This window comes from Oryx dammah, unplaced genomic scaffold (assembly GCF_014754425.2).
Source record: "Oryx dammah isolate SB20612 unplaced genomic scaffold, SCBI_Odam_1.1 HiC_scaffold_1, whole genome shotgun sequence".
NCBI lineage: Eukaryota > Metazoa > Chordata > Mammalia > Artiodactyla > Bovidae > Oryx > Oryx dammah.
This window is the reverse complement of record NW_024070185.1, coordinates 5,340,426-5,365,184: the sequence shown is the minus strand read 5'-3', so window position 1 is coordinate 5,365,184 and position 24,759 is coordinate 5,340,426. Positions and strand designations below refer to the sequence as shown.

General features: G+C 45.8%; 1 protein-coding gene and 1 non-coding gene across 2 annotated transcripts in view; both read right to left on the bottom strand.

Annotated features, from left to right (window-relative positions):
- GALNTL6 (polypeptide N-acetylgalactosaminyltransferase like 6) overlaps positions 1-24,759 on the bottom strand; it is a 1,480,702-nt gene that overhangs the window by 8,227 nt on the left and 1,447,716 nt on the right. The window contains exons 10-11 of the mRNA XM_040229727.1: positions 23,689-23,805; positions 12,426-12,575 (exon numbers count right to left, since the gene is read on the bottom strand). Of these exons, the coding sequence (XP_040085661.1) occupies positions 12,426-12,575; positions 23,689-23,805 (267 nt within the window). The remainder of the gene's footprint in view (positions 1-12,425; positions 12,576-23,688; positions 23,806-24,759) is intronic.
- On the bottom strand, positions 16,271-16,378 carry LOC120867948. The gene has a single exon (XR_005722089.1). It is a non-coding gene; the product is annotated as a U6 spliceosomal RNA (small nuclear RNA).

Below are 24,759 nucleotides of genomic sequence, written 5' to 3'. Positions count from 1 at the left end.
CTATTTTAGATGGTTGGGATGTATCAATAAGCTTAAAAAAATTTATTTATTCACTTGGCTGTGTTGCGTCTTAGTTGTGGGCTGCAGAGCACATAGACTCAGTAGTTGTATCACACAGGCTTAGTTGCTCCAAGGCATAGGGGATGATAGTTCCCCAACTAGGGATCAAACCTTTGTCCTCTGCAGTGGAAGATGGGTTCTTAACCACTGGATCACCAGGGAAGTCCCAATAAACTCAATAATATAAAGATTCCTGCCCTTCTGGAGCTTACATTTAGAGATGGGGTAGGGAGTGGAGCAGTCAGGCACAGGCGGTAAACGATCAGCATACCATCACTTTACAGCAAATAATAGGGAAAAAGTGGAAACGGTAGCAGATTTTATTTTCTCGGGCTCCAAAATTGCTGTGGATGGTGACTGTGGCCACAAAATTAAAAGATGCTTGTTCCTTGAGAGAAAAGCTATGACAAACCTAGACAGCATATTAAAAAGCAGAGGAGACATCACTTTGACAACCCAAGTCTGTATAGTCAGTTCAGTTCAGTTCAGTTCAGTTGCTCAGCCGTGTCTGACTCTTTGCGACCCCATAGACTGCAGCATGCCAGCCTCCCTGTCCATCGACAACTCCCAGAGTTTACTCAAACTCATGTCCATTGTGTTTGAGGAGCATCGGTGATGCCATCCAACCATCTCATCCTCTTGTCATCCCCTTCTCCTTCTTTCCCAGCATCAGGGTCTTTTCAAATGAGTCAGTTCTTCGCATCAGGTGGCCAAAGTATTGGAGCTTCAGTTTCAGCCTCAGTCCTTCCAATGAATAGTCAGAACTGATTTCCTTTAGGATGGACTGGTTGGATCTCCTTGCAGTCAAGGGATTCTCAAGAGTCTTCTCTAACACCACAGTTCAAAAGCATCAATTCTTAAGTGCTCAGCTTTCTTTATAGTCCAATTCTCACATCCATACATGACTACTGGAAAAACCATAGCTTTGACTATACAGACCTTTGTTTGCAAAGTAATGTCTCTGCTTTTTAATATGCTGTCTAGTTTGGTCATAACTTTCCTTCCAAGGAGTAAGTGTCTTTTAATTTCATGGCTGCAGTCACCATCTGCAGTGATTTTAAAGCTATGGTTTTTCCAGTAGTCATGTCCGGTTGTGACCGTACATGGCCATAAAGAAGGCTGAGTGCCAAAGAATTGATGCTTTCAAATTGTGGTCCTTGAGAAGACTCTTGAGAGTCCCTTGGACTCAAAAGAGATCAAATTATTAAATCCTACAGAAAATCAACCCTGAATACTCATTGGAAGAACTGATGCTGAAACTAAAACTCTAATATTTGGGTCACCTGATGTGAAGAGCTGACTTATTGGAAAAGACCCTGAAGCTGGGAAAGATTGAGGGCAGGAGGAGAAGGGGATGACAGAGCATGAGACGGTTAGGAAGCATCACCGACTCAATGGACATGGGTTTGAGCAAACTCAGGGAGATAGTGAAGGACAAGGAAGCTGGGCATGCTGCAGTCCATGGGATCTCAAAGAGCTGGACATGACTTAGTGACTGAATAACAACAAGAATAATATGTAAAATGTGTAGCTTGATGAAAGGTGCCAAGGGAGGGGCCAGTGTGCAAACTTAAACAGGGAGGTAAGGGTGAACCTCACCTGGAAGGTGACACTTGAGTAGGGGAAATTTGAAGAAGGTAAGGGAGTTGGCCATGAAGATATATGGACGCAGAGGTTTCAGGTAGGGGAACACCCAGTGCAGAGGCCCTAAACAGGAAGACCCTAACTGTGGGTCAGAAGAACATGGGGAGGCCAGGATGAAAGAGAGCGGTAGGAGACAGTCAGAGGCTATGGGAGGCTCTGTCCGTCACGTGGGGGGACCAGCAGGTCACTGGTGTGGCTGAAGCACAGAGAGCAAGTGGAGAATTCCAGAGGATGGGCTCATTCTACATCAGGAAGACACTGGGGTGCAATGTTAAGGCCTGGGTTTTCAAGCAAGTAGTTGTGCTGCCTGGGAAGCCCACAACTCACATGGACAGCAATTGTGTTTGTAAGAGATAAAAGCTTCATGTCCTCTTATTTCTATTGTGTATGGGAGAGAAAGGCTCAGGATTATGAATCTGATTTTAATCCTAGTTTTCTCTCTGACAATAATCTTTGATGATCATTTCATTCGGCAGTGATTTCAGTTTTCTGTCTGCAAATTGAATGGAGTGGGAGGAGGAGGGAGGGATGAGAGAAGGGATAAAAATTATCCGCCTTCCCACCTCCTAAGGTTGTGGAGAAGAACCAGGTTGATATATGAGTGGCCTTTGAGTTCTGGAAGAACTCTGGAGAATGCAAATAACACCCTGGTAGGCAGAAAGGCAGAGAAGGCAAAGGCAACCCACTCCAGTACTCTTGCCTGGAAAATCCCAGGGATGGAGGAACCTGGTAGGCTGTAGTCCATGAGGTCGCTAAGAGTAGGACATGACTGAGCGACTTCACTTTCACTTTTCACTTTCAGGCATTGGAGAAGGAAATGGCAACCCACTCCAGTGTTCTTGCCTGGAGAATCCCAGGGACGGGGGAGTCTGGTGGGCTGCTGTCTATGGGGTCGCACAGAGTTGGACACGACTGAAGCAACTTAGCAGCAGCAGCAGGCAGAAAGGGGATAATGGAATCTTATGCCTCTCCTTTTCCATTTCTTCTGTGACAGGTACAATTCCTCACAGGAGGAGAAAACTGTTCTTCCTGCATCAGTGGGTAATTTGGCCAATCAGAAATCATGCTTCTTCTACCCCGAGCAACTGAGGCCTCCACGGGTGCACTGAGACGGTGCTGGCGGCCCCACCGTCCACTCCATTGCTGGTTTCTGGGCTACAGGTAAGTGATGGGCGTGCATGTACCCTCAGTTCTGGGAGCAGCCAGAATCCTTACAGAACCAGCTGTGGTGTTTTGGAGCTCTGCTCTTCACACCCTTCACACTCTTCCCTGGCTCCTGGCTGAGTTTTTAGCATAGTCCCAAGGTCTTGTACACAAGGTCCTGCCTCTGGCCTTAGAGGGCATCATCTCTCCCCACACTTCACCTGGTTGCTACATGCTTCCAGAAAACAAAGCTCTTCCTCACCAGAGGGCCTTTGTACAAGCTGATCCCTATATCTGGGATTAAAAAAAAAAAACTTTTATTTTAGATTAGATTGTATTAGAGTATATGGCTTCTCTGGTGCTTCAGATGGTAAAGAATCTGCCTACAGTGTGGGAGTCCCAGGTTCCATCTCTGGGTTGGGATGGAGAAAGGAAAGGCAACCCACTCCAGTTTTCTTGCCTGGGAAATCTCCAGACGGAGGAGACTGGCAGGTTACAATCAATGGGGTTGCAGAGTCGGACACAAATGAACGACTAACACTATAGTTGATTTGATTTCCCTGGTGGCTCGGTTGGTAATGAATCTGCCTGCCAATGCAGCAGATGCGGGTTCATTCACTGGGTCAGGAAAATGCCCTGGAGGAGGGCATGGCAACCCACTCCAGTATTCTTGCCTGGAGAATCCCATGGATGGTGGAGCCTGGAAGGCTACAGTCCATGGGGTCACAAAGAGTCAGATACGACTTAGCGACTGAACAATAGCAATAGCAACATAGTTGATTTACAATGTTGTGTTCGTTTCAGGCGTACAGCAACATGATTCAGTTATACACGTACACATATCCATTCTTTTTCAGATGCTTCTCTTCACTTACCTAAGTCCGGTCTCCCTTTCAGGTTTCCATTTATAGGGTAGTGTGTCCGAGCAGCCTTGTCTGCCTCTCTGACCTAGGTTGAGTCTCATGTGGTGTTACCAGATTATCCTGTACACTCAATATATTCAATTTAAAAATTTGTCAGCTTCCCTATTAGACTGAAAACTCCGAGAGTAGAGAAAACTCATCTGTTCCTGATCTTGTTTCCCTCTGCCCATAGCTGTTTATCTCCCTTCTGTAAACCTGCCGGGAGTCATGTCAACGTCATAATAGCTGCTCTTTGTCGAGTATGTATTTATGCGTTGGGTTTCTGTAGTGTTCAATGTTCTACTCAGATTTTCTCACTTTATCTACTTCAACCGCATAAGCAACCTAAAGAGAGAGTGAATGTGGACAACCAGGAAGCTGGGTGCATTTACTTATGCACCTACTATGTGCCAAACAGTGTTTAAGGTACTGAGGATTCTGTAGGAAAGAAAGCAGATAAAGCCCTGCTCTTGTGCAATTTGTATTCTAATATTTAGTGACAGCTACACAGCTGCAATAGTATAGGAAGATGACTAGACAGCCTGTCTTCTCCTGGATGTCAAGTTACTAGGAGAGTGAAAGTCAAATCAGAAGAGAGATTTGGGGGCATGTGGCGCCGTGGTAAAGAAGCTGCCTGCCAATGCAGGAAACATGAGAGACGCGGGTTCGATCCCTGGGTTGGGAAGATCCCTTGGAGGAGGGCATGGCAGCCTACTCCAGAGTTGTTGCCTGGAGAATCCCCACGGACAGAGGAGCCTTGAGTTAGACACAACTGAAACAACTTCGCACACACGCACAGGAGAGTGAGAGCTAACACTCAGGAAGTGTCGCAGCCTAGGGGTATTTACATTTTATTTCATTATCACAATAACTTTGTTTTTTAAAAAAATTATTTGGCTGCATCGAGTCTTAGTTTTGGTGGGCAGGCTTAATTGCCCCTCAACATGTGGGATCTTAGCTTCCTGACCAGGGATCAAACCTGTGTTCCCCTGCATTGGTGTGCAGATTCTTAACCCCTGGACCACCGGGGAAACCCCCATGATAATCTTCTGAGGCCGATACTGTCATTATTGCCATTTGATAATGAGGAAACAAGTTTCCCAAGATCCCAAAGGCAAGACCGCTGCTGGTGATCCCAGGGGGGACTCCCACCCTGGGTCCCCCAGGGCCTCTGCCTGCTCCGGCCCCCTTAGCCGAGCCAGCCAGCAGTCCAGCCCCAGACCCACACCTGCCCCCAGGGAAGCGCTGTCCCCGTTAGCAAATGCTGATCTCACACGCGTATAGTTCCAGTTACCAAGGTCCTTTCAAGTTTGACCATCTCGATCTTGGCCGGCATTCCCTTCAGCCGGTCTTTGTCCACACGTTAGAGCCTGAGATAGAAACCGTGATGAAACCTTTCTACTGGTGACCAGAGGGTGGCAGCTGAATATATTCAGTAGAATGGTAACCAGCAGGGATGTGGCTAAGGTATCCAGATGTGGAAGAAGTTAAAAGGACATGACCTCTAAGTGATGTCACAACTTCAGCCAGGTTAAACATACGGAATAAAAACAGAATGGGAAGGTTACCCTGGTGAAAACGTAGTTTCATGGTAGCGGTGAAGGCGTTTCCCTCCCAGGGGCTATTAGCCTCCCTCATCTTTGACTCAGCAATTTGAACAGAGGATCCCAGCTTCTCAGGGCATAATGCTTATGTCTCTGTTATCTTCAGGGTATAGGATATGATATAGACATTGTATATCTGGTTTTCAGCACGACATTTGAAAATCCTCCTTTTTCCCCCTGTGGGTCAGCTGGAGAAATGTGGGCTAGAAGGTGATTCGCTGTTAGGCGAGCTTGTATCTGGTTGAATGACTACTCCCTGTGGATAAGCGTCAGCTCTATTATGTAATGGGAGGCTCGGTTCTGGGCCTTGTTCACTGGGATCAGGGCCTTGGATGAGGGCCTGCATGCCCACTGATCTGCTCTAATTCATGGCTGGAATAAAACTAGTTCACCTGTTGATAAGTTGGACCAAAGTCCAGGCTGGGGTAAATCTGGCGAGGGAGAATTTAACAGAAACCAGTGGATGGCTAAACAGATATGAAAGGGGCACTATACAGGTGTAAGACTGCAGTGACACGTCTGTGTAGCAAAGTGAACATGGTCTTTTAAATACTGAAAACTCATTAAGAAGCCAAGTATGTGAAGTGAAGGCAGAAAACCAATCAGCTCGAGCTAATTTAACAGATATTTCTCATAACAAAAAGGCACGAGACAGGACTTCCCTGGTAGCCAGTGGCTAAGACTCTGAGCTCCCAATGCCGGGGGCCTGGGGTTCAATCCCTGGTCAGGGAACTAGATCCCATATGTTGCAACTAAGAGTTCATGTGCCACAGCTAAAAGATCCTGAATGCCACAACTAAGTAACCTGGCGCAGCCGAATAAAGAAATAAATGATTTTTTTTAAATTCCCAACAAAAGGGTGCTAGAAACTCATTCTAGTCCTTGGTTAAACATGCCTAGGATACTGTGTTCCATTCTGGGCATCACGCCAACCTGTAGGACCATCTGGAATGTGTTAAGAATCAGTGTCCAGGAGGCTGAGGTGGGCCCAGTGAAGTCATCTCAAGAACAGTGGCAGGAAATTGGGCCATTTAATTGGAAGTAAGGAGTAAAGGTCAGACAAACTTTAAGTATTTGGAATCTGTCTTGATCAAAATGGATTAAATTTAACCTGTGTGGTACCAAAAGCTTCACAGATGGCTCAGCGGTAAGGAATCTACCAGCAATTCAGGAGCCACTGGAGATGTGGGTTTGATCCCTGAATTGGGAAGATCCCCTGGAGAAGGAAATGGCAACCTACTTGCCATTTTTTTCAGTATGAAAAATTCCACCAACAGAGAAGCCTGCAGGTTATAGTCCATGCGGTCACGAGGAGTCAGACACGACTGAGGGACTGAGCATGCATGTGCCCCAGAGGCCTTGGAGCTTTGTACTACTTGGGACCATGCAGAAATGATTGGGACAACTGAGGGTAGCCTGACTGTCTAAATATGACCACAAGTCCAGAACTCTGTAGTGGGGCTTCGTTTATCAGAACCAGAGTCAAATTCCATGCCTTTTAATTAAACTCTTCATTTCCTCATTTTGGGCTCTAAATCAATATATAACCAGAATAATTAAAAAATAACAAGCTGTGGCTGTCCATCTGGCATCTTCGTGGGCCAAAAGGAGTTTATGGGCTAAGCGGCCAAAGCTCTGGCCTGTATCATAGGGTCCCATAAATAGTCAGATGCAGACACATGCCAAGAAATCCACCCACTCACTTTTTAAAGTAATGTGACTGTTTCAATGTTATCAGTTTAGCCTGACATGTACCTTTTAAATTAATCTGTATTTCCTAATTTGATGATTTTAAAAAAATATTTAAATTTATTTATTTATTTGGCTGCACCAGGTCTTGGCATCACTGGTTGGATAGCATCACCAACTCAATGGACTTGGACTTGGGCAAACTTTCGGAGATAGTGAAGGACAGGGAGGCCTGGCTTGCTGTAGTCCGTGGGATCACAAAGAGCCAGACACGACTTAGTGACTGAACAACGGAGTCTTAGTTGCAGTATGCAGAATCTTAGTTGCTGCATGTGGGATCTAGTTTCCTGACTAGGAATCGAACTCAAGCCCCCTGCATTGGGAGTGCAGAGACTTAGCCACTGGACCACCAGGGAAGTCCCCTATTGATGTTATTTTTAAGCCCTTTCTTGCGGAAGTTAAACTGTACGAATGCCTCCAGAGAGCAACTCAGAAACGTGATGCACATTTTTCACTGTTGGACTTTGGGGAAGCTGTGATAGTGGTTCTGAGACCACAAGATGTGTTACGTTGTATCCAGTGCAGCTTGGGGTTCACAGAGGACGGGGGTCACATCAGTAACTGAGCCCATTCAAAGAATGCTTATTTAGGAATGTCTGTGTAGTAGGTGGGGCTTCCCAGGTGGCACTAGTTGTAAAGAACCTATCTGCCAATGCAAGGGACATAAGAGATGTGGGTTCGATCCCTGGGTCAGTAAGATCCCCTGGAGGTGGGCATAGCAACCCACTCCAGTATTCTTGCCTGGAAAATCCCATGGTCAGAGGAAGCTGATGGGCTATGGTCCATAGGGTCGCAAAGAGTTGGACGCGACTGAAACGACTTAGCTTGCATGCGTGTAGTAGGTATTAGGCAGGCTATACAGAAATCAAAGAAAAAGTTCCTGCCCTCGTGTGGTTAACTTCTGTAAGGGGAGACCAGCTGTGAATCACACATGCTCTAAGTACAAAGAAAGGAACAGAATGGGATAGGAATACACACAGGGAGCAATTCCAGCTGAAATAGGAGGGTAAGGAAAGTAGCGGAAAGCTGGAACGAGAAAAGTGATTCTCCACCTGGCTGCCCCATCAGAACCTTTTAGGCTTCCCCTTCTAGATCATCAGTCTGTCCTTATGCCAACAGCAGACTACACTAATAAGGGCATTTCTTATAATGTTTGGTACTTGTTCTTTCTCTTCTTCAGTGTTTTCTTGGCTATTCTTGACCCTTTCATTTTCATGTAAATTTCAGACTCTGCTCATCAGTGTCCACAAAAAAACCTGCTGGGATTTGAATGGTTTTGCATGAAATGTAAACACCTGGTTAAGAACAGCTATCTTCACAATATTGCCTTACTAGCCTTTTTTTTTTTCAGATAATTTTACTTTCTTTAATATCTTGATTGAATTTTCGTATGTGTGTGCTGACTCTCGTCTGACTCTTTGCAACCCTATGGACTATAGCCCGTCAGACTCCTCCACCCATGGGATTCTCCAGACAAGATCACTGAAATGGGTTGCTATGCCCTCCTCCAGGGTTGTTCCCGACCCAGGGATTGAACTCAGGTCTCCTTAATTGCAGGCAGATTCTTTACTGTTTGAGCCACTAGGGATGCCCCCAGTTTCCAAAGGGAAGCTGAAACATTTCGCCACTAACAGTAATGCTGTGGGGTTTTGGTTCTTATTAGATTGTTAGTTTCTATCAGTGTACTTTCTGTATGGCTAAGACTTACTGGTCAGAGGGTTAAAAACATGAGGATACGTAAAAAGACCAGGTATTTAAGGTTCCTTGACTTATGACAAAGGCACCACTTCCCTGCAGTGGGAATTTTTTTTTTTTTAGTAAATTATGATTGATAATTGAATATAAATATGAAACAAATAATCAACCCCCTCTTACACTGTACACAAAAACCATTCAGGGAATATATACCAAAATGCAGAAGATTAAACCACAAAGCTGCCAAAGATGGCTTAGAACACTGGCTTCAGGTGTTTGGTGTGGACAAACATTTCCTAAACAGGACACAGAAGACACTAATCATGAAGAACAGCTCTTCACCAAGGAGGGAGAAAAGGCTAGATACTGACTGGCATAAGATATTTACAAATATCCAATAAAGCGCTATACCTAGATACACCAAAAATGCTTCCAAATCTGTTAACAACAACAACAAAATCCAGACAACCCATGTTAAAACATGGTCAACAGACTTGAACAGGTTCTTCGCAAAGAAGATATCCCAAAAGGCTAACAAACCTGTGTGTGATCTCACTCTATAACCACAGAACTGAGAAAGGAAAAGAGAAAGAAACTGATGTGCTGTGTGTTGTTAGCAAGGATGGGTAGGGTAGGATTCTGACAGCGTTTGCCCACAGCTCTGCGGGCCCCAGGACTTCGGTGCCTGCTGACCTGACCTCTGAAGCTGGCCTCTCTCTCTCTCTCTCTCTGTAAGGCTGTTCTCTGGGCTCTAGAATGGCTCTGCCCGTAAGAGCTGCAGCCAGCACGGAGGTGTCAGGAATGGACACCACACCCCCCCAACCAAGAATAGCCCTAGGCCAAGACCAGCTGCGCTGGTGTGTGAATACCCCCTCCCACTTGCTTCTGGTGTGTGTTCCAGACTGTTTAAAGAGGTGTCAGGGCCTTGAGCTCCCCTCCTACAGGTAGCAAGTGGTAAGGAACCCGCCTGCCAATGCAGGAGACGAAAGAGATGTGGGTTCGATCCCTGGGTCAGGAAGATCCCCTAGAGTAGGAAATGGCCCCCCACACCAATATTCTTGGCTGGAGAATCCCATGGACAGAGGAGCCTGATGGGCTATAGTATGGGGTCGCAAAGAGTCAGGCATGACTGGGCGACTTAGTAGGCACACATGCCCACAGTGGTACTTCCTTCATCACGCACCCTGTACGGGCTCTCTTCCCTTTCGTGTTTCATGTTTCACTTCCCTGCCATGATTTTGGGGGACATCTCCCAATAAACCACTGGCACGCAAATCCTCACTTCAGGGTCTACGTCTGGGGAAACCCCAGTGAAGATATGTGTTATGGTCCCATGAAAATGTTTCCTTGCAAGAAAAGGACACGGGAGGTCGCTCTTACTCTGCAAGGATAACAGGAGTTAATGTTTCTTAGCATCGTTGTCATTGTTATTTAGTCACTCAGTCGTGTCCCACTCTTTGAGACTCATGGACTATAGCTCCCCAGGCTCCTCTGTCCATGGAATTCTCCAGGCAAGAATACTGGAGTGGTTGTCATTTCCTTCTCCAGGGGATCGAACCCGTGTCTCCCGCATTGGCAGGCAGATTCTTTACCACTGAACCACCAGGAAAGCTCCATTTCATGGCATAGATTGCTGTATATCAGGACTCACCACCATTCTCCATGTAAAATGTACACTTGTCACCCACTTGGGTGGAAATCTGATTATATATAGTCAGAAATTGTGCTGGAAATTTTCCACGGTTTATTTCACCAAATTGTTGTCTCTATTATATTGATGTGGAAGTTGAAAATTACACGTGAAATAGCTTATTCAAGATTACAGGGACTTCCCTGGTGTTCTGGTGGCTAAGACTGCAAGCTCCCAATGCAGGAGGCTTGGGTTTGATCTCTGGTCAGGGAACTAGATCCCACATGCCACAACTTAGTTTGTAAAAACTAGGACCCGGTGCAGCAAAATTAAAAAAAAAAAAATCATCACATCACAGTTTTAGGATGAATTAGGATGTCATAGTCTTGACAAGCAACCGTGACGTTGACCAGATTGTGAAGCATCAGGATGAGAATTTGGGAGAAGGCACTTTATCTTCTCAGTGGGAAACCAAGTGCTGTATAAACCAGAGGAATGTAATGACCAGTTTGTGGGTACCCCTCTGACTTCAGGATGGAAGGTGGGTGGGGGGAAAAGGTGGCAGGGTGGCCCTTTAGACAGTTGTTCCACTCATCCAGGGCTGAGATGCTGCTGCTGCTAAGTCGCTTCAGTCGTGTCCGACTCTGTGCGACCCCAGAGACGGCAGCCCACCAGGATCCCCCGTCCCTGGGACCCTCCAGGCAAGAACACTGGAGTGGGGTGCCATTTCCTTCACCAAGGGCTGAGATGGAGAGGTCTGAAATCAGGGTCTGCAGCCACAGAAATGGCAGACAGGGTGGGGTCACAAGTCTTAGTGACCAACTAGACGTAGGGGCTGAAGGGGAGGGATAACAGCTTCTCCTTTCAGATGTCTTTGGAATGCGGGTGGTGATTGGAGTGTTTTCATTGAAGGCGCTCCAGCAAGTCACTGTCCTTGTGGCAGCGCTCCCCCTGGTGGTGAGAATAACCACAAACGGGGCTCTCCCTGGGTGCCTGCTGTGGTGGGAGACACAAGGGAGCCTAGTTACCCGAGCCCCTCCTCTTCTCGTGGTGGCCGAGAGCCCCATAAAGAGAAACTGACAGCTGGGGTGAAGCGTCGGGGAGGCTGGTCCGGTTCTGAGATGGGTACATTTCTGGGCATGTTATGTTCAGCATGGAGACCACAGTGAATAATTCTGTATCATATACTTGAAAATTGCTGAGACTGATTTTTTTTTATAATGTGGTTTTACTTATTAGTTTTTATTTGGCTGTATCTGATCTTAACTGCAGCACGCAGGCTCAGTGGCCCTGCCGCATGTGAGATCTTAGCTCCCCGACCAGGAATTGGAACTTCATTGAAGAGTTCCCTTCATTGCAAGGCGGGGTCTTAACCCCTGGGCCACCGGGGAAGTCTCAAGAGAGTAAATCTTAAATGTTCTTGTCACACACACACACACACACACACACACACGACTGTAACTGTGCTCAGCGATGGATTTGTTAACTATACTTGTGCCGATTCTTTCTCGATTCATGCATATATCAAATTATTACGTTGTACACCTTGAACTTATAAAGTGTCCTGCATAAACTTGCTGTTCAGTTGCTCAGTCATGTCTCTTTGTGACCCCACAGACTGTAGCCCACCAGACTCCTCTGTCCATGGGATTCTCCAGGCAAGAATACTGGAGTGGCTTGCCACGCCCTCCTCCAGGGGAATCTTCCCGACCCAGGGATCCAACCTGCGGCTCTTAGTCTCCTGCATTGGCAGGCGGGTTCTTTCCCACAAGTGAGGTCGCTCACTCGTGTCCGACTCTTTGCGACCCCATGAACTGTAGCCTACCAGGATCCTCTGTCCATGGGATTTTCCGGGCAAGAGTACTGGAGTGGGTTGCCATTTCCTTCTCAGGTGGCAATTTAAATCAAAGCAATGTGTTAAACAAAACAAACCTTTGCATTAGAGAACCCCAAGCCGAGTAGTGGGGCATGCCCTGCCCACAGGACAAAGGCCCTTACCTTCCGATGGCCCCAGAGCTGGTTCCCCTTCATGCCGTGACAGTCGTACAGAGTGACGGGGCTGCTGTGGGACACAGCATCGAAGCAGAACTTCCGAGTGTGCAGGGGCTCGCCTGGCCGGATATCCTCTCTCCAGCCGAAGGTGAAGAGCTGATAGAGTGACAACAGCAGAAAAGCTATGGTTAAGTGTAACTCGGAGAGATTCGCAAGTGGGGAGAAGTATGTCTTTCAGCAGTGGAGAACTCCTGGCTCCTGTTTTACAGGAAAACAGCTTGGTGTGGGGGTGACAGAGGTGTTGAGAAAGCCAGGATCCTCGCGCTCTGTGGCTGCACGGGGAGCTCCGTTGGCCCAGGCTGGCCAACAAAACAAGTTTCCAGTTAGAGAGAGAGACACAGAGGGACAGAAGGAGGGGAGAAGCTATTTAATGATGTTCTTTATCATTCTTTTCTGTTAAAAATTTTTTTGTTTGTACCAGGTCTTAGTTATAGCATGTTAACTCTTAGTTGCTACATGCAGGATCTACTTCCCTGACCAGGGATTGAACCTGGGTCCCCTGCATTGGGATCATGGAGTCCTAACCAGTGGACCACTAGGGACATGCTTTTACATTCCTCATTTAGGTAAAAAATTAGTGCCTTAAATGTTCCAAGTTCATGCATGCTAAGCCACTTTAGTCGTATCCAACTTTTTGCAATCCATGGATGGTAGTCCACAGCTTCTGTGTCTATGGGATTCTCCAGGTAAGAACACTGGAATGGGTTGCCATTTCATCCTCCAGGGGATATTCCCGGCACAGGGATTGAACCTGAGCCTCTTTTGTCTCCTGCATTGGCAGGCAGGTTATCACTAGGGCCACCTGAAAAGCCCCAAATGCTGCCCATTTAGCCTAACTGAGCAGATTAACTGAAAAGAGACCAGGAGTAGGCTTGAGCTGGATGGATGCTAGCAAGTTGACAATTTTGGTTTAACTGAAAGCTAAGTTTGAGGTAGCAAATGATAAGCAAATTGATTTCCTGGGGTTGATAATAGTAATCCTGCCAGACAATGTCAGAAGTTTGGGACTGTGACTCCCAGTAAGAGATACAGTTTACACACACACAGACCGCTCCCCTCACCCTCAACCCCCAGCTGAACAGAAGTTTCATGGAACATTTATCCTCTTTGCACTTAATAGACTTTGAGATCTCATCCAACCTGTTCCTGTCCTGGTCTGTTCTATTCCATCCATCCTATTATTTTAAACACTTGACTTATGGATTCACTAATTTGATTTTTGTTGCTGTTATTCAGTCCTTAAATTGTGTCTGACTGTGACCCCATGGACTTCAGCACACCAGGCGCCTCTGTCCTCCACTGTCTCCTGGAGTTTCCTCAAACTCATATCCTTTGACTTGGTGATGCCATCCAACAGTCATCCTCTGTTGTCCCCTTCTCCTCCTACCCTCAGTCTTTCCCAGCATCAGGGTCTTTTCCAATGAGTTGGCTCTTCATATCAGGTGGCCAAAGTGTTAGATCTTCAGCTTCAGCATTAGTCCTTCCAATGAATATTCAGGGTTGATTTCCTTTAGGATGGACTGGTTTGATCTCCTTGCTGTCCAAGGGACTCTCAAGAGTCTTCTCCAACACCATAATTTGAAAGCATCAGTTCTTCAGTGTTTGGCCTTTTTTATGGTCCAGCTCTCACATCTGTACATGACTACCAGAAAAATGATAGCTTTGACCATACAGACTAAATTGACTAAAATTTGATTTTACAACGTGATAGATTGAAAAAGTACAGTTTCCGTTTCTATAAGGAAAGGGTATTTTCTTGAGTTTGAGCTGAACAACCATTCGAGGGGTTCAGTGGGAGAAATCCTTAAGTAAGTAGGAACACAGACTAGATCAGCCCTTGGGCTTCTTCCAGTTGCAGCATCTCAGTGAACTTGTGTCATTTTTAGGACAGGACTTGTATGGGCCTCACTATGAGGCCAAGCTGCGAGTCCAAAATGGAGAGCTGTCAGAAGATCCTGTGGACATAAAAACAAGCACAGTGCTGAATTACATGCAGACCGTACACTTGGCTCTGACCAGGCTCTGAGATTATCCCAGTTTTGGGGTCCTACCTGGGTGAGAAAATGCAGAGAATCTGGCGAAACTCCAGGGATGGCACACAAAACAGTTACATGGTGGGGAAACAGCAGGCGTCCAGCGCAATGATTCACTGTTACAGGTACCTCTATTCTTTTTCAGATTCTTTTCCATTATAGGTTATTAAAAAATATTGAACTTATGTCCTTGTTGGTTATCTATTTTAATTTATAGTAGTGTTTATATGTTAATCCCAAGCTCCTAATTTATACCTTCCCCCACATTTAACTATAAGTTTTCTTTTTGTCTGTGAGTCTATTACCATCTTGTCAGTCAGTCAGTTCAGTCATTCAGTCGTGTCTGACTCTTTGCGACCCCATGAACTGCAGCACGCCAGGCTTCCCTGTCCATTGCAACTCCTGGAGTTTACTCAAACTCACATCCATTGAGTCGGTGATGCCATCCAACCATCTCATCCTCTGTCGTCCCCTTCTCCTCCCACCTTCAATCTTTCCCAGCATCAGGGTCTTTTCAAATGAATCAGTTCTTTGCATCAGGTGGGCAAAGGATTGGAGTTCAGCTTCAGCATCAGTCCTTCCAATGAACACCCAGGGCTGATCTCCTTTAGGATGGACTGGTTGGATCTCCTTGCTGTCCAAGGGACTCTCAAGAGTCTTCTTCAACACCACAGTTCAAAAACATCAATTCTTCTGCACTCAGCTTTCTTTATAGTCCAACTCTCACATCCATACATGACTACTGGAAAAACCATAGCCTGGACTAGTGGACCTTTGTTGGCAAAGTAATGTCTCTGCTTTTTTATATGCTGTCTAGGTTGGGCATAACTTTTCTTCCAAGGAGCAAGCATCTTTTAATTTCATGGCTGCAGTCACCATCTGCAGTGATTTGGAGCCCCCCAAAATAAAGTCTGTCACTGTTTCCATTGTTTCCCCATCTATTTGCCATAAAGTGATGGGACCAGATGCCATGATCTTAGTTTTCTGAATGTTAAGTTTTAAGCCAGCCTTTTCACTCTCCTCTTTCTCTTGCATCAAGAGGTTCTTTAGTTCTTCACTTTCTGCCATAAGGGTAGTGTCATCTGCATATATGAGGTTGTTGATATTTCTCCCAGCAATCTTGATTCCAGCTTGTGCTTCTTCCAGCCCAGTGTTTCTCATTTTTTTTTTTTTTAGATAGATGTTTGCTTTCCCTTGCATTTCTTTTTTTTAAGAATAAGTTTACTTATTTATGTGTTGTTGAGTGTGTTGGGTCTTCATTGCTGCACGTGGACTTTCTCTTTTTTTTTATTTTTTTTTTAATTAATTTATTTATTTTTAATTTTTACTTTACAATTCTGTATTGGTTTTGGCATAGATTGACATGAATCCACCACAGGTGTACATGCGTTCCCAAACATGAACCCCCCTCCCACCACCCTCCCCACAACATCTCTCTGGGTCATCCCCGCGCGTCAGCCCCAAGCGTGTCATATCCTGCATCAGACATAGACTGGCATTTCGATTCTTACATGTTATTATACATGTTTCAATGCCATTCTCTCAAATCATCACACCCTCTCCCTCTCCCTCTGAGTCCAAAAGTCCGCTATACACATCTGTGTCTTTTTTGCTGTCCTGCATACAGGGTCATCATTGCCATCTTCCTAAATTCCATATATATGTGTTAGTATACTGTATTGGTGTTTTTCTTTCTGGCTCACTTCACTCTGTATAATCGGCTCCAGTTTCATCCATCTCATCAGAACTGATTCACATAAAAATATGGAACGCTTCACGAATTTGCGTGTCATCCTTGCGCAGGGGCCATGCTAATCTTCTCTGTATCGTTCCAATTTTTAGTATATGTGCTGCCGAAGCGAGCACGCAGTGTTTCTCATGATGTACTCTGCATATAAGTTAAATAAGCAGGGTGACAATATACAGCCTTAATGTACTCCTTTCCCAATTTTGAACCAGTCCATTGTTCCATATCCAGTTCTAACTGTTGCTTCCTGACCTGCATACAGATTTCTCAAGAGGCAGGTTAGGTGATCTGGTATTCCCATCTCTTTAAGAATTTTCCAGAGTTTGTTGTGGCCCACACAGTCAAAGACTTTGGCATAGTCAATAAAGCAGAAATAGATGTTTTTCTGGGACTCCCTTGCTTTTTCGATAATCCAGAGAATGTTGGCAATTTGATATCTGGATCCTCTGCCTTTTATAAATCCAGCTTGAACATCTGGAAGTTCATGGTTCACGTACTGTAGAAGCCTGGCTTGGAGAATTTTGAGCATTACTTTACTAGCGTGTGAGATGAGTACAGTTGTGCAGTAGTTTGAGCATTCTTTGGCATTGCCTTTCTTTGAGATTGGAATGAAAACTTACCTTTTCTGGTCCTGTGGCTACTGCTGAGTTTTCCAAATTTGCTGGCATATTGAGTGCAGCACTTTCATAGCATCATCTTTCAGGATTTGAAATAGCTCAACTGGAATTCCATCACCTCCACTAGCTTTGTTTGTATTGATACTTCCTAAGACCCACTTGACTTTGCATTCCAGGATGTCTGGCTCTAGGTTGGTGATCACACCATCGTGATTATCTGGGTCATGAAGATCTTTTTTGTATAGTTCTTCTGTGTATTCTTGTCACCTTTCTTACTATCTTCTGCTTCTGTTGGGTCCATACCACTTCTGTCCTTTATTTCATGCCCATCTTTGCATGAAATGTTCCCTTTGTATCTCTAATTTTCTTGAAGAGATCTCTAGACTTTCCCATTCTATTGTTTTCCTCTATTTCTTTGTGTTGACCTCTGAGGAAGGCTTTCTTATCTCTCCTTGCTATTCTTTGGAACTGCATTCAGATGGGTATATCTTTCCTTTTCTCCTTTGCCTTTAGCTTCTCTTCTGTCAAGTATTCGTAAGCCCTCCTCAGACAACCATTTTGCCTTTTTGCATTTCTTTTTTGGGGGGATGGTCTCGATCCCTGTCTCCTGTACAAAGTCATGAACCTCCTTCCATACTTCATCAGGCACTCTTGTCTATCAGATCTAATCCCTTGAATCTATTTGTCACTTCCACTGTATAATTGTAAGGGATTTGATATATAATCGTAAGGTCAGACCTGAATGGTCTAGTGGTTTTCCCTACTTTCTTCAACTTAAGTCTGAATTTTGCAATAAGGAGTTCATGATCTGAGCCACAGTCAGCTCCTGGTCTTGTTTTTGCTGACTGTATAGAGCTTCTCCATCTTTGACTGCAAAGAATATAATCATTCTGATTTCGGTATTAACCATCTGGTGATGTCTATGTGTAGAGTCTTGTGTTGTTGGAAGAGGGTGTTTGCTATGACCAGTGCTTTCTCTTGGCAAAACTCTGTTAGCCTTTGCCCTGCTTCATTCTGTACTCCAAGGCCAAATTTGCCTGTTCATCCAGGTGTTTCTTGACTGCCTACTTTTGCATTACTATCTTGTACATAAGTATATTTGTATCAGTTTTTCAAGATTCCACATACAAGTGACATCATGTGATATTTGTCTTTCTCTGTCTTACTTCACTTAGTATGATGAGCTCCAGGTCCATCATGTTGCTGTAAATGGCATTATTTCATTCCTTTTTATGGCTGAGTAATATTCCATTGTATATATGTACCACATCTTCTTTATCCATTCCTCTGCCAGTGGACATTTAGCTTGCTTCCATGTCTTGTCTATTATAAAAAGTGCTGCTATGAACATTGGGGTGAGTGTGGTTTTTTGAATTAGAGTTTTGAAATACCCACATGACCATGTTGGCTCTTAACCTGAAATCTCATCATATTTTCATATAACCCTTAGCGGATGAAGTTCAAACTCTTTAAAACATAAAGAACTTTCCACCTTCTGACCTTTGCCACGTTTTCCAGCTGTATCCCTTCCCCTTTAGTTTATATTCTAGCCATAGTAAAATATTTATAAGTTGCTAAGAGAGTAAATCTTAAAAGTTCTCATCACAAGAAAAAAATTCAGTAACTATGTTTGGTCCCTTGTACAGTAAGGAGATTAAACCATTCAGTCTGCAAGGAAACCTGAATATTCATTGGAAGGACTGATGCTGAAGCTGAAGCTCCAATACTTTGGCCACCTGATGGGAAGAAGTGACTCACTGGAAAAGACCCTGATGCTGGGAAAGATTGAGGGCAGGCAGAGAGGGAGATGACAGAGGATGAGATGGTTGGATGGCGTCATTGACTCAATGAACGTGAGTCTGAGCAAACTCTGGGAGACAGTGATGGACAGGGGAGCCTGGTGTGCTGCAGGCCGTGGGGTTGTAAAGACTTGGAGACATGTTTGGTGATGAATATCAACTAAACTTATTGGGGTTATCATTTCATAGTAGATGCAAATGTTGAGCCACCATGTTGTGTAACTGAAACAAATCTTACTGTATGTCAGTTAGACCTCAATGTAAAAAACTGTAGTTCCTTGCTCTAATCAGGTTGTATGTATTTTCCCGTCTATGGCTTTGATCATGAGAGGCCCTCTGGCTGGAAAGCCCACATTCACCAGCCAGCTCACCTAAGAAGCCATCTCTCTGAACCTCTCCTTCCCTCCCACCCCCACCTTCTTTCATCATGCTTGTCCGTTTATGTTTCTGTAACCTTCACTGGTCAGTGAGACCCCAGCTGGCAGGAGCCATATCTTCATCTTTGTGTTTCCAGCACCCAGAACAATTCATGACATTTAATTCTTGTCCAATAAAATTTCTATCACATAAATGAAAACTTGAACTCATTATATAACAGAAAGTGCACTGGAATAACTGTCAAGAGGAACTAATTATAATTAGTCTTTTCGGTTTCTCAAATTTGTTTTGTTTGTGTCTAATTATTAATACAGCAATATCACCAATAATTCGTTTTTTTGAGCTTTCAATTTCAATGATTCTCAGCTCAGTTATTATTAGAATAACAATGTCCTGGCCTATAAACCTGTCATGGATTAAATTTTATGTTATTTAAATTTCACAAATCTTGGTACCGTAAGCAGTGCAGGTACCGGTGGCTGCGACCGGTTTATCCATTTTCCACTTTGTCACTTTTCCTGATTCTACACCTGTAGAAGCCAGCGCTGTCGTCATTACCTCATCTTTCGTTACCCAGTTGGCCTGCAGAAGTGGGTGGGCTGACCGCGGCCACACTGCAAGAGTCCAGGCTTGTGTGTGCTTCCATAGACAGTGATTTCTCTTTACTTTCTTACTGTTTCCTTTCCTCTCATTGTTGTTTAGTCGCTAAGCCCTGTCCCATTCATTTTTGATCTCATGGACTGTAGCCTGCCAGGCTCCTCTGTCCGTGGGATTCTCCAGGCAAGATCACTGAAGTGGGTTGCCATTTCCTTCTCCAGGGTATCTTCCCAGACCAGGGATTGAACCCACATCTCTGGCATTGGCAGGTGGATTCTTAACCACTAGACCACCAGGAAAGCCCTCTCCAGGGTCTTTGAAATGCTCTCTTCTGCCGCATAACTCGGAGAAGGCAATGGCACCCCACTCCAGTACTCTTGCCTGGAGAATCCCATGGATGGAGGAGCCTGGTGGGCTGCAGTCCATGGGGTCGCTAAGAGTCAGGCACGACTGAGCGACTTCCCTTTCACTTTTCACTTTCAGGCATTGGAGAAGGAAATGGCAACCCACTCCAGTGTTCTTGCCTGGAGAATCCCAGGGACGGGGGGGCCTGGTGGGCTGCCGTCTCTGGGGTCGCACAGAGTCGGACACGACTGAAGCAACTTAGCGGCAGTAGCAGCAGCAGCCGCATAACTTATCCTAATTGTCACATGGAACCAATCAGGCAGGCACTGACTGGTCTCATTTCTGAGACCTGCAATCTGGTGCGGTCATGTCAAAGCAGAAACAGGCACATATCATGCAGGTACCTGAAGGTTTGGAAACTTTGGGCTGCTCCTCACTGACAAGAAATATTCAGATTTTATTCAGGTTCCCTGCCCAGTACCTCCTGAGTTGTTTCCAGCCTCAAAGTCCTCACTCTTGAAGTACATTGATGCTAGTTTCTCCATTTTCTTCTTTGAAGTGATACTTTGAAACAGGTTCATCATGATATATAAGTTATACTTCTTGGTTTTGATGTTAATGTGGTGTGCACAATGTTGCCTGAGCCTGTATTGTATTACACAAAGCACAAAGTCTGTTCAGTCGCTAAGTCTTGTCTGACTCTTGGTGACCGCATGGACTGTAGCCGTCCAGGCTCCTCTGTCCACAGGATGCTCCAGGCAAGAATGCTGGAGTGGGTTGCCATTCCCTTCTCCAGGGGATCTTCCTTCATTGAGTAATAAATACATATTGAGTATAAATCAAATAAAATGAAGAGTTAATTACTGCAAAAAAGGCAGTTTGTGATGTTTGAACCTCCACATCAATATATAGTGATACGTGTTTCAAATAAGGTTGACTTTCACCTCCTGGCAGCCTTGTTTGATTGCCTTGTTTTCAGAGACTATGGGGAATGGAAATCTTTTTAAACAGCTGGGACAATCCTGAGGGATGGGATGGGGAGAGAGGTGGGAGAGAGGTTCAGGATGGGGGACACATGTACACCCATGGCTTATTCATGTCAATGTATGCCAGAAACCACCACAATATTGTAAAGTAATTAGCCTCCAATTACAATTTTAAAAAAAGAAAAAGAGCTGTGTGAAGTGGTCTTTTGTGCCGCTGAGATAGCTGTCTGCTTATCTAGTGCTGCCCTCTGGTGACTATTTCTTGAATTACATGCCACAGGTTTGTGCAGCTTTGCCTGGCCCTGGTGGCTCAGCAGTAAAGAATCCACCTGCCAATGCAGGAGATGGGGATTCCATCCCAGGGTAGGGACGATCCCTTGGAGAAGGAAATGGGAACCCACCCTAGTATTATTGCCTAGGAAATCCCATGGACAGAGGAGCCTGGTGGGTTACAGTCTATGGGGTTGCAAAAGGGTCAGACATGACTTAGTGACTAAATAACAAGGGGAGGACTGAGTATGCAATATAGCTGGCTTTATTTATATTTATTTTCACCCATCAGATAACGTTTGTAGCCCAGAGCATAGTTCACTCCAGCACATTCCCTGGGATGGAGATGTTAAACCTGATCCAGTCATTCAGGTATGTCTGTGTCCTTCAGATCAATCAGCTGGACAGGCGTGTCTCCTGGTCAGGCTGAACAGAGGCAGTAGAGAGGAAATGAACTCAACAGAAACAGACTTTCCTTCTGGCATCCTCCTTTTCCTTTTTAAAAATGTCCTTTTCTCCTCTAGACACCAGCCTTATCGAGCGGCTGTGAAGCCTTCTCTCTTGCTCCCAGACTGCAGTCAGAATTGCTTCATGGAGGAAACGGGTGGACACTGTCCCCTGCCCTGGTCACAGAGGATAAAGATCCCCTGGAGAAGGGAATGGCTACCCACTCCAGCATTCTTGCCTGAAAACTTCGATGGACAGTGGAGTCTGGAGGGCTACAGTCCGTGGGGTCGCCAAGAGTCAGACACGACTGAGCGACTAACACACGCAGAGGATAAAGAAGGCAAGTCAGCTTCTACTGATGGCACCGCTGCCAGTGAGCCGCAGCTGCAGGGCCTTCCTTAAAACCCATCTGATACTGTCCATAGATGCAGGGTGTATTTGTGAGCGTGTGTGCTCAGTTGTGTCCGACCCTTTTGCGACCCCATGGACTGTAGCCTGCCAGACTCCTCTGTCCGTGGGATTCTCCAGGCAAGGATACTGGAGTGGGTGGCCGTTCCCTTCCCCGGAGAACCTTCCCCAACCGGGATGGAACCCGGGTCTCTGGGGTTTCATGCATTGGATTCTTCACCACTGAGCCCCCCGGGGAAGCTCCCCTCAGCAAAGTCCCTGGTTTAGGGATTGATGGAGTTGATTCTGGGCTGTGCTCTGGACTTGGCTTAGTGCAACTGTTTTCCTAAATCGGCTGCTCTGTGCCGGGGCAGGGCAGGAGCAGGTGCACGGTGGGAAGAGGGGAAGGCCGACACGTCCAGCCTCATCACACCCAGTAACTCTTGGAGATCCCAGGCTGGGCGAGGTGGGGGCTTCTACTAACTTAGCGTTCGTTAGTTACGAGACGTACTCCTTCAGTCTGTGTGATGAGTACATGAGCGTGGGCGGTTTAATTTCTTATAGTTTTCCTGTGTGAAAGATTTTATAATTTAAAACAATAAAAAGGGGCAGGCACAATTCTTCCCCTATCTTTCCTGTTTTACAGGTGACTCGGGGTGAGGGAAGCCCCTTACCAGGACTGTCACTTTTCAGAGATGGTCGGGAACCACACCTCACTTAATAACCTGAGTTGCTCTGGAATGTTGTTTTCAAGCACAAGCAGTAAATAGTCTTAAGGCATGGCTTCCCTGCTTGCTCGGTGGCTCAGTGGTAAGGAATCTGCCTGCCCAAGCAGGAGATGCAGGTGTGACCCTTGGGTCAGGAAGCTCTCCTGGAGGAGGAAATGGCAACCCACTCCAGTATTCTTGCCTGGAGACGCCCACGGACAGAGGAGCCTGGCAGGCTACAGTCCATGGGGTTGGGTCAGACACAACTGAGTGCTGAACAACAACAAGTCTTAAAGCAGCCCATGTGGTCCACGCTGGGGTGTTCCTGCCTCTGAGTTATCCTTTGTGTGGAAGATCACAGACTGCTGCCACAATGACACGTGTATGTAAAGTAAACTTTTCAAGCAGCCAGAGGGGGAGATACGATTAGAGAAAGTCACAAAAATTGACAGAATCACCAAGAGTCCTTCCATGAAACCATGAAATCTGCTTGGGAGAGTTGTATAAACACCCTACAAACTTTTCATGGTTTGAAAGCGATCGTCCTGGGAAAGGAAAGAGAACACTAGGGTCACGATCACCATCTCTCTACCCTGCTTTCTATTCTTTTCTTTTTTTTGACACCAGGTGGCATGTGGGATCTTAGCTCCTTGACCAGAGATTGCACCTGTACTGGCAGCGTGACCGCCCCGCCGTGAAATGCCGGCATCCTTTCTTTAAAGCCCGTGTTAATACCTGATCTCATGGATGACCATGACTGCCCTGAGAGGAAGCAGAAGCCAAGAAGGGGTTCCCTTGACCGCAGAGCTAGGTGACCTCCCAGGCCCCGCTAGAGACCTATTCCCACACCGTCCCCTGCCTGTACCAGTCCCCCCGCCCCCAGTCCCAGGACGCACCTGCTCGTGGGACCAGGTCCTCTCAGACCCGTCCTTGACGCACACGTCCAGCCTTAGCTCGGTCCCCGTGGCTCCGTGCTTGCTGTCCACACAGAGGTTTGCTGCCACGTTTCGAAGCTGCAGAGAGAAGGAAGGATAAGGATGGAGCTGTTCCTGACAATCCTGGTGGAGATTCAGCAGATTTTGTTTTTTTTTAAATTTAATCCCACGATGATTGGATGGTGCCTTAAATTCATATGCAGAGAAACTGGAGAATTAAATATCACCTGGGCCAGTCTACATGTCAAAGAACTGCAAAACCACAGAGAGACTCTGGGTGAAACTGCAGCCTAGAAACAAGGACAGAGCTTTTCCTTTCAGGTGGTTCTTTAACCATAACTGGTCATCTTCCTGCTTCAAAGCATTGTCTCCCATCGCCACATTAGCTAGGTTAGCTAGGAGAGAGCTCCAGTATGAGGCAGGTGTCACAGGTAGAAAGTGTGAGGAAGAGGTCACTGTGTAGGGGGTTCACCTGACGCCCCCTGGCGGCCTGGGGTGGCCCTGTCGTCCTGCTTTTAGCATTTCTCCTGGAAGATAACCTGAAGCGTGCCATCCAGTAGGCCTGAACGGATGTGAGAGTTGGACCAAAAAAAAGCTGAGCACCAAAAAATTGATGCTTTTGAACTGTGGTGCTGGAGAAGACTCTTGAGAGTCCCTTAGACAGCAAGATCAAACTAGTCAATCCTAGAGGAAATCAACCCTGAATATTCACTGGAAGGACTGATGCTGAAGCTGAAGCTCCAATACTTTGGCCACCTGATGTGAAGAACTGACTCACTGGAAAGACCTTGATGCTGGGAAAGATGGAAGGCAGGAGGAGAACGGGACAACAGAGGATGAGATGGTTGGATGGCATCACATCACCGACTCAATGGACATGAGTTTGAGCAAGCTCTGGGAGACAGCAAAGGACAGGGAAGCTTGGAGGGCTGCAGTCCATGGGGTCACAGAGTCGGACACAACTTAGTGAGTGAACAGCGACAACAAGAGAGTGTTAGGAAGATAGGAAAGACAGTGACTATTGGTGCACTC